The sequence below is a fragment of the Salvelinus sp. IW2-2015 genome, linkage group LG4p (genome assembly GCF_002910315.2).
Source record: "Salvelinus sp. IW2-2015 linkage group LG4p, ASM291031v2, whole genome shotgun sequence".
Classification (NCBI taxonomy): Eukaryota; Metazoa; Chordata; class Actinopteri; order Salmoniformes; family Salmonidae; genus Salvelinus; species Salvelinus sp. IW2-2015.
This window is the reverse complement of record NC_036841.1, coordinates 21,595,596-21,607,847: the sequence shown is the minus strand read 5'-3', so window position 1 is coordinate 21,607,847 and position 12,252 is coordinate 21,595,596. Positions and strand designations below refer to the sequence as shown.

Genomic DNA, 12,252 nt, shown 5'->3' with positions numbered 1-12,252 from the left:
CATTTTCTCTCCACCCAATGGCAAAATGAGTAGATTTGCATGAATGTAGCTATAAAATCGATAAATATTCTCTCTACCCCATGGCTAAATGGGTAGAATTGCAGCAAACTTGGTTTAAAACGGTAACATTTCCCCACACCCGGTGGCGAAATGAGTAGAATTGCAGGAAATGAACTATAAAACATTTCACTTATGTCCCCCAAAAGGCTAGAGCCGGCTCCTCAATGTGTGGGTATGGATGTAGGTACGCAAACCGGCGAGCCACTGCGGCCCCTCTTTGTGTGACCCCCACCCTCATCAAAGTTGCCGATCCCTGATCTAGCTAATATCACAATGGGCTGATCGTAAGTGGGGAGGTGGGGTTAAAACATTGTTTACCCCTTTCCAGAATGTAGAGAGCCAGTGGGATTTACAGTAGGGCGCTGAGCACATCCCTTGCCTTGTCCAACTCTGTCACAACACACACAGTCAGACCTCCAGCTGCATATGAGTCGACAGGTTGTGTACACAGGGGAAGTCGACTGAGAAAATTTGATAGCTAAATAGATTTGCTAAGAATAACATCTAGTAGACAAAGGCACTCCGACTTCCCCATGTCAAGTACAACAATCTCAAATACCTGCTTTTAAAGCAGGATATGTCCGTAGTAGACTGTACTGGATTTTTAACTCGCAGTTGCAAGTCAGCTGACGTTAACGGGTCGTCTGCTAGCAAGTTGAATATTTCCTCTGACCAAAAAAGCAACTTGGAGTTATCCGGGTAAGTGTAAATACTTGTGTGAATTTAACTAGCCAATGTGTCATATTTCGCCGTTTTAGTCCAACTTTAACGTCATTCTAGCTAGTCTGTACAGTACATTGAACTTTTGCCAACTGGTTAGCTAACGTCAGCCAATTCTTCCTGACTGCGTTCTTCCCGTCCTTAGTAAGTAACTAGCCAATTTAACTAGGTAAAGTCAGCTAGCCAGTAACGTTATAGCCAAAGTATACTGTGTACAGTTAGCTAAAGTTAAGCTGACTTTAGTTCATTGTTGTCATGCGGAAATTTGGGATTCAAATTTCGCCATCATGAATGAACACGTCACCAAAAAATGTTTTTCCTTGGAGTGAAGTTTTTGTCTCCAGGAGGAAAGTATCGTTCTTATTGAGCCCCAAGACTACTATTATTGCAATAAAGATACAATAAATTGGCCTCAAGACAGACTTTGGAAGTAATACAATATGAAGATAATTTAGCTAATAGATTACGCCGAGATTTTTCACTTTCAAATTGTATTTTTTATTTAACTAGGCAAGTCAGTTAAGAACAAATTATTATTACAACGACAGCCTCACTCGGATGACGCTGGGTCGCGGTTCTATGGGACTCCCAATCACGACCGGTTGTGATACAGCTTGGAATCGAACCAGGGTCTGTAGTGACGCCTCTAGCACTGAGATGCAGTCAGTGCCTTAGACCGCTCTGCCACCCATTAGCCCAAAATGAAGCCACACCAAACAAAAAACTGATTTCAAAGTTTAACAAACCATAGAACATTGCACTACTTGAGGACTACTTTTAACAATTTTTACAAAACACATTTACAGGAATAACTGTGCAGATACAAAGTCTGGTAACACAGAATTTAACCGAGGGAGATTTTACCGCTTTGTTACCAAATTTAGCATCTGCACAGTTTTTCCAGTAAGTGTTTTTTTTTAACTGTAAATTGTTCAAGGTAGTCATTGTACATAGAGTTGTATGGTTTGTTAAACTTTGAAATCAATAGTTTTTGTTTGGCATACATTTTAAAGTGAAAAATCTGAATCTAATTCTGTTATCGTGGAATTGCCCGTAGTTCGGCATCTCAGTACTTGGTGATTAAATCTTCTCTGGTGTGTAAGGTTAGCCCCATGGATGTTCCACTATGTAATGCTAGTTAGTGTAAGGTGAATCTGATGCTCTGCCTTTGGTAGTAATGGGGACAGTGGCACACTGCCCTGTAAAGGTGCTGTTCTATGTATGATACAATTAACTGAGATCATGACTCTGTGGTTACTCCAGATTGCATTTCACTTAAGTTATTGCTTTGATGGTATTGTATGTATATTATTTCTCATGGTTGTCTTACAGGAGCCGAATGGCCTCTGTTGTGGCCTCTGTTGTGACTGTGAAAACCGAGAAGCGGCCTGCTCCTGCTGACCCTCAGGATGTTGACTCCAACACCAAGAAACCCAGGTAACAAAAATTGATATGAGTAGCCTACATTTAGTACTCAGTTCCTGTTTATGTGCCAAAACATTATTGGTATGTCACTGGTCAGGAGCTTTTTCTCTTAGTTCCTGTTCCTAAACCCATTCTTTATCTTTTCAGCCTAGGTTTGAGTTCAAACAGCAACAAGTAAACTTGCCATGATTTGTTTAACCTTCATGTTGTCTAAGGATTTGGGAACCATCAATGGAACCATCACTCAATCTCTGCCTGCCCCAAAGGAAACTGCTGCCCAGCCTGAAGACCAAGCGGGCCTCCGAGCTGGTCCTAGTTATTGGTACAGGGGTGAGTTCAGCTGTGGCCCCTCAGGTCCCCGCGTTGCGCTCCTGGAAGGGTTTGATCCAGGCCTTGTTGGACGCGGCCAACGACTTTGACCTCCTAGAGGAAGAGGAGAGTCGGCGTTTTCAGAAGAGCCTGAAGGACGACAAGAACCTAGTCCACGTGGCTCATGACCTCATCCAGAAGCTCTCTCCGGTAAGGCTTCCCTTCCCCCACTCCTTTGCACACACAGACAGCCAGACGTGGACAGGACACTGCCAATACACTGTCTCCAGCTGGTTGAGGCACACCAGTGTCGTTCATTGTAAACTTTCCTGTATTGGGATTTGTAATCCTAGTGGGAATGACAGTGGCAAGGAGTCAGCATAATATCTAAATTCGAAAACATTTGATTCAGGTTTTTCAACCTGTGTTCTTTGTAAAAGGTGATGCCCTAACCAAAGTACAGCACTGATAGATTACAACAACAACACTTCATCGTTCATTGCGTTGTTTTCAAAGCCACTGACAAGTTGGCTCAACCAGTTCTGGCACTTTTAAGGCCTGTTATTTTATTCGCTAGATGAAGAAATCCCCCCCAGTGAACAACCACTCATTGATTTCTCAATAAGTCAACGAACCAGTGGACCGTGACTAAATGATGGAGAAATTCAAGGGGAAAACATTTAGGGATTTCCGTACCAGCCCATATCCCCGTCATACCAGGTTGGCTCAAACCATAACTGCTTGATGAGGTCTTAATACCATCTGCCTTCAGTGTTAGTCATGTCTCATCGCATCTTTCACATTGCTTAAACATGCTCTGTTTCAGCAGCCTGCCTGTTGCCACAAAGGGAACAAACATCCCATTGTGGGTTTATCCATAGTTTTTATTCCGGTTCACAATCATGCAGGCCCGTTGCTGTTGGCTATGGATTTGGGAGGGCTTTAACGTTTTAATGGGAGTGCTGCTGCCTAGTAAAAAAATATGTTTTGTAATCATGGAGTAATGTGAATCCGGGAACACCAGCCACTGCCAAGGTTTTCATTCAGCCTCAGAATAACAGAGCGCCCCACCAGACTAAATAGCTCACAAGAGGAGACATGATTATCAGGTGATTACACAGCCATGGACCCTGTGGCAAATATTTTTCTGTTCTTACTTAGCAAGCAATGGTTCTCCACAGGCCTGTCTGTACATGTTCAGCATCTTATCAGTATGGGGTACGCAACTTTAGCTGAACATAATTCACTGTATCACAATTCCAGTGGGTCAGAAGTTTACATACACTAAGTTGATTGCCTTTAAACAGCTTGGAAAATTCCAGAAAATTATTTAATGGCTTTAGAAGCTTCTGATAGGCTATTTAACATTATTTGAGTCATTTGGAGGTGTACCTGTGGATGTATTTCAAGGCCTACCTTCAAACTTAGTGCCTCTTTGCTTGACATCAAAATCAAAAGAAATCAGCCAAGACCTCAGAAAAAAAATTGTAGACCTCCACAAGTGTGGTTCATCCTTGGGAGCAATTTCCAAACACCTGAAGGTACCACTTTCATCTGTACAAACAATAGTACGCAACTATAAACACCATGGGACCACGCAGCTGTCATACCGCTCAGGAAGGAGACATGTTCTGTCTCCTAGAGATGAATGTACTTTGGTGCGAAAGTGCAAATCAATCCCAGAACAGCAGCAAAGGACCTTGTGAAGATCCTGGAGGAAACGGGTACAAAAGTATCTATATCCACAGTAAAACGAGTCCTGTATCGACATAACCTGAAAGGCCGCTCAGCAAGGAAGAAGCCACTGCTCCAAAACCGCCATAAAAAAGCCAGACTACGCTTTGCAACTGCACATGGGGACAAAGATAGTACTGTTTGGAGAAATGTCCTCTGGTCTGATGAAACAAAATTAGAACTGTTTGGCCATAATGACCAGTGTTATGTTTGGAGGAAAAAGGGGGAGGCTTGCAAGCCGAAGAACGCAATCCCAACCGTGAAGCACGGGGGTGGCAGCATCATGTTGTGGAGGGGCTTTGCTGCAGGAGGGACTGCACTTCACAAAATAGATAGCATCATGAGGGATGAAAATGATGTGGATATATTGAAGTAACATCTCAAGACATCAGTCAGGAAGTTAAAGCTTGATCGCAAACTGAAAAAGCGTGTGCGAGCAAGGAGGCCTAGAAACCTGACTCAGTTACACCAGCTCTGTTAGGAGGAATGGGCCAAAATTCATCCAACTTATTGTGGGAAGCTTGAGGAAGGCTACCCAAAACATTTGACCCAAGTTAAACAATTTAAAGGCAATGCTACCAAATACTAATTGAGTGCATGTAAACTTTTGACCCACTGGGAATGTGATGAAAGAAATAAAAGCTGAAATAAATCATTCTCTCTACTATTATTCTGACATTTCACATTCGTAAAATAAAGTGGTGATCCTAACTGACCTAAAACAAGGAATTTTTATTCTGATTAATTGTCAGGAATTGTGAAACTGAATTTAAATGTATTTGGCTAAGGTGTATGTAAACTTCCAACTTCAACTGTAGATTCTTGTAGAATTTAATATGCTGAATTTAAAGACAAAGAAACACTTTGAAAAGAGGACTCTCTTAGTTTGAGGACTCTTGTAGAGTGTAGAAGGAGAGATTTGTCATCGCTTCGCCTTTTTTAGTCTTTGGTCACATTGTTGCCCAACGGGCACAGATGTCAATTCAACGTCTATTCCACATTGGTTCAACATAATTTCATTAAAACAACATTTATTCAACCAGTGGGTGCTTGTTCACAGAACCGCTGAAGAGAACCAAGGCTTCTGCAAGGAGGAGTGTCCCGCGTCTCAAGAAGGGATCAAATACCGAGTGGGACACAGCAGTTTAACCCAATGGTATTGGTGCTGCAACGAGGGCAATCCAAACAATGTAAATAACTGGATTAGGATTGTGTTTTGGCACATAATGTCGGTTAATGAGCCTAATCTGAAGGTTAGACTTAATGTTTGTGACCTACATCCTTTCATGCTGTCGTTGAATGACCTAGGCAAAATACTCTTGGCAATTATATTACAACTTTCTCTGTTTAGGACTAGATTGGTTGAAAACAACTCAACTTTAGGGTTGAATCCTAGGCTATATCAATCTCAAAATCAGGATCGGAGCATGGTACTATACCTTATTTGGTCGTTACATAAATCCTGAAACAAAGGAGAATTTGTTCAGTGCAGAAGTCAGCAGCAGGGTGGGTGGATAGCTAGATGCTTGCCCTTGGTGATGATGCCTTCCTTCCTGTGGAAAGGGATCCTGTTATTAGTTAATTAGCCCACTAGATCTCTAATCTCTACAGTCCAGCAGTCGGCCAGGCAGCTGGCTGTGCTAAACTCACCTCGACAGTGCTATTCATAGCAGGCCAGCACTTCTATGTTTTCCTACAGCCATTGCCAGGTAGTGTGAGCGTTTTGCGTAGCTCTCGGTAATGAGATTTATCCATTACAGACAGCCATAATCTCATGGCTACTCAAACATCCTGCCCACCAACTCTTTGCTCCATAGCCATAATGTTTACCGTGTATAGCAACTGTTTACATGCCACATCTAATGATCGAAAAACATTTTCACCTTTCATTTACATGACTACCACAACCAGTCATAAATGCTTTATTATACCTTTAAAAAAACTGAAAATGCTTTTATAAAATGTCTCCCTCCTAGTAGTTAAGTACCAGCAGTATAATCTGGTCCCAGAAATGCAATACACACCCACTAACCCCTATTCATTGTGTTCCTGCCCTATCATTGCAGAGAACAGGCAACGTGCGGTCCACCTTCTTCAAGGACTGCCTGTACGAGGTGTTTGACGATCTGGAGTGTAAGATGGAGAATGCGGGGAAGCACCTTCTCCGCTCCGTACTGCAGCTGATGGAGAGTGGAGCGCTGGTCCTCACCACCAACTTTGACAACCTGCTGGAAATTTATGCAGCCCACCAGGGATCGAAGCTGGAGTCTCTGGACCTCACAGATGAGAAGAAGGTAACAACATATCCCTTTTCCCCTTTGGAAAGATATCTGTAGTCATGGCCTTGTGTGCTCTTTAGGACCAAATTCTAAATTGTGTGCATAACTGACTTTCATTGAAATAACACATCATGGATTGATGCCAATTGGGAATTTGCGTGAACATTTTTGTTACAGTATGTCATGTGTGCAGATCTAGTCTCTGTTTCTAAAGCTACACTAGCACACCACTTCGCTATGATGTAATTGGGATTGTTATCATTTAAAGAAAATCCCTAACTGAAAAAGTTACATTTTTGGACGAAATTAAAATCACAGTGGAGCTATTACAAAACTACAACTAACAGGTTCCGATCCTCATAAGGGGAAAAATGTAACATTTAACAAATACCTAACACAACATTGCTGTAACATTAGTAGGAGGAGATATGCATCTTTCAAATTATTTGCCAATGGAACTGCATTGTCCCCTAGCGAGCATACGCTCAAACATACAGCTGAAGTCGGAAGTTTACATACACCATAGCCAAATACATTAAAACTCAGTTTTTCACAATTCCTGACATTTAATCTGTGTAAAAATTCCCTGTTTTGAGTCAGTTAGGATCACCACTTTATTTTAAGAATGTGAAATGTCAGAATAATAGAGAATTATTTATTTCAGCTTTTATTTCTTTCATCACATTCCCAGTGGGTCAGAAGTTTACATGCACTCAATTAGTATTTGGTAGCATTGCCTTTAAATTATTTAACTTGGGTCAAATGTTTTTGGTAGCCTGCCTCAAGCTTCCCACAATAAGTTGGATGAATTTTGTCCCATTCCTCCTAACAGAGCTGGTGTAACTGAGTCAGGTTTCTAGGCCTCTTTGCTCGCACACACTTTTTCAGTTCTGCCCACAAATGTTCTATAGGATTGAGGTCAGAGCTTTGTGATGGCCACTCCAATACCTTGACTTTGTTGTCCTTAAGCCATTTTGCCACAACTTTGGAAGTATGCTTGGTGTTATTGTCCATTTGGAAGACCCATTTGCGACCAAGCTTTAACTTCCTGACTGATGTCTTGAGATGTTGCTTCAATATATCCACAATTTTCCTCCTCATGATGCCATCTATTTTGTGAAGTGCACCAGTCCCTCCTGCAGCAAAGCCCCTCCACAACATGATGCTGCCACCCCCGTGCTTCACGGTTGGGATTGCGTTCTTCGGCTTGCAAGCCTCCCCCTTTTTCCTCCAAACATAACACTGGTCATTATGGCCAAACAGTTCTAATTTTGTTTCATCAGACCAGAGGACATTTCTCCAAACAGTACTATCTTTGTCCCCATGTGCAGTTGCAAAGCGTAGTCTGGCTTTTTTATGGCGGTTTTGGAGCAGTGGCTTCTTCCTTGCTGAGCGGCCTTTCAGGTTATGTCGATACAGGACTCTTTTTACTGTGGATATAGATACTTTTGTACCTGTTTCCTCCAGCATCTTCACAAGGTCCTTTGCTGATGTTCTGGGATTGATTTTCACTTTTCGCACCTAAGTACGTTCATCTCTAGGAGACAGAATGCGTCTCCTTCCTGAGCGGTATGACAGCTGCGTGGTCCCATGGTGTTTATACTTGCGTACTATTGTTTGTACAGATGAACGTGGTACCTTCATGCGTTTGGAAATTGCTCCCAAGGATGAACCAGACATGTGGAGGTCAACAATTTTTTTTATCTGAGGTCTTGGCTGATTTCTTTTGATTTTTCTCATGTCAAGCAAAGAGGAACTGAGTTTGAAGGTAGGTCTTGAAATACATCCACAGGTATACCTCCAATTGGCTCAAATTATGTCAAGTAGTCTTATCAGAATCTTCTAAAGCCATGACATAATTTTCTGGAATTTTCCAATCTTTTTAAAGGCACAGTCAACTTAGTGTATGTAAACTTCTGACCCACTGGAATTGTGATACAGTGAAATAATCTGCCTGTTAACAATTGTTGGAAAATTTACTTGTGTCATGCACAAGGTAGATGTCCTAACCGACTTGCCAAAACTATAGTTTGCTAACAAGAAATTAGTGGAGGGGTTGAAAAATTAGTTTTAATGACTCCAACGTAAGTGTATGTAAACTTCCGACTTCAACTGTATCTACATCACCTAATTTAATGATTTTTTTCGTAACGTTTAAATTATAAAACAATTGCCATTTAAATGTTAAGAAATGTTTTACATTTGTCATATCTATAGAATTGGGCATGTGGTGTGGACACTGGAACATAGGTTTTGGTCCCCTTTGACCTTAAGATGGCATCAGAGCTGTTTTTTTTTTTTCACCTTTATTGAACCAGGTAGGCTAGTTGAGAACAAGTTCTCATTTACAACTGCGACCTGGCCAAGATAAAGCAAAGCAGTGTGACACAAACAACAACACAGTTGCACATGGAATAAACAAACAGTCAATAATACAATATAAAAAGTCTATATACAGTGTGTGCAAATGAGGTAAGGCAATGATTAGGCCATAGTGGCAAAATAATGACAATATAGCAATTAAACACTGGAGTGATAGATGTGCAGAAGATGAGTGTGCAAGTAGATTGACTCAAATGATTAGGGACCCCTGTTCGGGGAAGTTGTCTATGAAAGACTGAGGTCATGACAGTTTAACTATACTACAATGTTTATGCTCACAACACAGGGAATGCTCTTACACATGAAACATGTTGAAGGCGTATTAAAGGCAAATTCAAGGGAAGGTATTTGATTCAAAGCCCAACATGTCTTCTAATATTGTTGCCCTTCTAATATGGTGTCCTTACACCAGAGAAAATGGTCAACGTATTGACCTGTGAAAGTACAGTATTTTGTCTCTGACAGAAGTAGTACTCTACTATTATGTCGTTAGTATATATTGAGGTCAAATTTTCAAACGTCCTCCAACATTTATGGATTAATCAATGTCAGAAATAGGAACTAACATGACAAATATATTTTTCCTTTAAGCAGAACTTATAAACACTATTCCTACTCTCTCCTTAGCAGGGACCTAACATTGATTGTTATTTATGTAGAAGCATTAAAATAATTGACATAAGTCTATGTATTTATCAGAAACCTGTGATAATGCCCTTCAGGTGTGGTATTTATGCTCTGTCTCCATCAGAACAAATATCCCGTCTGACATTAGTTTTGTTACTCTCTACCCAGTGAGAACAGGTATTGGTGCGATGGACTGTGAAATGTGTGTATGTGCAGGTCCTGGAGTGGGCTCAGGGGAAGAGAAGTCTGAGCGTTTTGCACATTCACGGTGTTTACACGAATCCCAGTGGCATTGTACTGCACCCTGCTGGCTACCAGAATGTACTGAGGAACACTGAGGTCATGGTGAGCATTGAGACAGGCAGCCTTTAAATGATACCCTGGAAATGTTTTAGCTCTTAGCAGTTGCTAATGTTTAAAAATAATAATTTTTCAACCAATTTAAGACCCATCTCATTGTGTTAAATTTAAGTAAAGTAAATTCTGTCAGTGTCTTAATGAAAACTGAATTATCTTGGTTCAACAGAGGGAGATCCAGAAACTGTATGAGACCAAGTCGTTTGTGTTCCTGGGCTGCGGGCGGACGGTGGACGACACCACCTTCCAGGCTCTGTTCCTGGAGGCGGTCAAACACAAGTCGGACCTGGAGCACTTCATGCTGGTGCGGCGCGAGGACGTTGGAGAGTTCAAGAAGCTGCGGGACAACATGCTGGACAAGGGCATCAAGGTCATCTCCTACGGCAATGAGTATTCTGACCTGCCCGAGTATTTTGAGCGGCTGGCCAACGAGATCTGCAACCGCGACACCGTCACTAACAGCTGGGGTAAGGAAGTCCCTCTGGTACAATTTATAGGAAGGGGAGAGCCTTTTCACATACAACTTACCAGTTTCAGTGAAATTACTCAAACTCTCTCACTGTATGTTTAGTAATCATACAGTATCCACTTCCTACAATAGATCACTTATTTGGTGATATGTTACTGTAGGTCATAAAACAATTATCTATTTAGGGCTTGGATCTCCTCTTACGGTGATGCTACTGAGGAATTATATTTTAGTGAGCCAAGTTGCACATTTTCCTGTGTTTAAACATGAATAGCTCCTTTGTTTGCCCTCACTATTTATTGTTAATTTGTTGATTTCATTGTGATTTTCATAGGATCTCCCTCCCAAGAACAGGAAACCCAGAATGGCTTTCATTCACAGAAGTGCCTCCTTCAAGGTTAGGATTGTGTACAGGCTTACCTAATGCATGGCAGTCTGTGGTAATATACAGCTGTTGGTTCTCCTTGGTCTTTTACCTGTTCACCTTCTTTCTGCCCAGACTATTCTTCTTGACAGGCACAAAACAGGTGGGAGTATCAGTCCTTTTCATCCACCGTTCCTTCATAGAGTTCAGTCTACTACTCAGGTCTGGTTTCATTGGATCTACTACAACTCCTCCATTGCAAATATGGGCCAGAAGAGACCATGTTACTGCTCTAGTCACCCGCTTATTGTTTTTATTTTCTTCTGTACTAGATTGTCATGACAAAGGGAAAGATCCAGCCAAGGAGCTAATAGGAAAGTAAACTGAAAGCAGCTGTCCAACCTGGCAACTTAATGTAAATGTAGGCCTAACGGAAATAGATGTGTGAAGTAGGGATGACATAAGGACTGGTTTCTCGCACATAATTTGGAAATGAATCCTGTCCTGAATGATGGCTGGAGAGTCAGTCCAGTGGACCTAGATGTGATAGTTTCTGAAGAGAAGCAGGCGTGGGGAAAATGTAGCCAATATATAGCGTAAGGGCTGTTCTGATGCAGCGCCAAGATACAGCCTTTTGCCACAAACCCCTGAGGTGCCTGCCTTATTGCTGTTAGAAGCTACTTACCAACATAATTAGACCAGTAAAAATAAGTATACGGTCTGATATGCCAATCAGCATTCAATCCACCCAGTTTCTTTTTATGCCTTTTGTATTTTTAATACTGCATGTTTTGTGAAATGTAGGTATTTAAGTGCTATTTAAAAAAATATATATAAACACTTTGGTATCATACACCCGACTCTTCCTTTTCCATTGTGATCCAGACCACACTATCAGCATTTGTTCCAAGGTTGGCATTGTAAAACATATAAAAGGAAGTAAGTTGTTCCATGCCATCATAGCAGCTTTATTTAGAAATGTTTACATTCTCAAATGACAAATCTATATAACTCTTGATTCTCATTGCACTACTGCAAATGAAAAGGGACTGGACAAATGTAAGACTTGTATTTGTTTTCAAAATGACAAAGGGGAAGAAATTGAAAGAATCTAAAGTCGAGGCCTCCTAGTGCCCCAGTTGTAGACCCATGAAGCCTCTGGAGGACAACCCCAACAAAATGTCAGTCATTTTTTCAACTCCACCAAACTGAAGGATCACTCAAGTCTCCAATTGCAGAGGAAGAAGGGGGCATCGGGATGGGGGTTATAGCAGTCCATCCAGAGAGCGAGAAACAGAAGGTAGTTACTGGGTTTGTTGAAGTTTCAGATCTCAGCAGACAGACGGTCACCCGTGTAGTGGTGATGCTTCAGGGAAACTGGAGAGATAGGATAGGCACTATGGTCACTAAGCTTTCCTCGGGAACGGGGTGGCTGCTGAAACGTGTCACATCCAGCAAGCCTTCATAACTGACATGTTCTCGTTGAAGTGAAGGGGGAAAACAGACACCAAATGCCAGGAAGTGAA

The 12,252-nt window shown here is 41.6% G+C and overlaps 1 protein-coding gene across 3 annotated transcripts; it reads left to right on the top strand.

Moving 5' to 3' along the window:
• Positions 1-390: 390 nt before the first annotated feature.
• LOC111960697 (protein FAM118B) lies at positions 391-11,579 on the top strand. 3 transcript variants are annotated; one of them, XR_002876888.2, is made up of 9 exons: positions 391-759; positions 2,113-2,217; positions 2,421-2,724; positions 6,315-6,542; positions 9,753-9,881; positions 10,063-10,360; positions 10,697-10,759; positions 10,862-10,948; positions 11,059-11,579. XR_002876888.2 is itself a non-coding variant. In XM_023982862.2 (8 exons), exons 1-8 carry the CDS (start codon positions 638-640, stop codon positions 10,873-10,875), a joined length of 1,263 nt encoding a protein of 420 aa, XP_023838630.1. In that variant the 5' UTR covers positions 391-637; the 3' UTR covers positions 10,876-11,579. The 3 variants fall into 3 exon arrangements, 2 of the variants coding, with proteins under 2 accessions (XP_023838630.1, XP_023838631.1); XM_023982862.2 differs by having other exon boundaries at positions 10,862-11,579; XM_023982863.2 differs by having other exon boundaries at positions 538-759; positions 2,472-2,724; positions 10,862-11,579.
• The last annotated feature ends 673 nt before the right edge of the window (positions 11,580-12,252 follow it).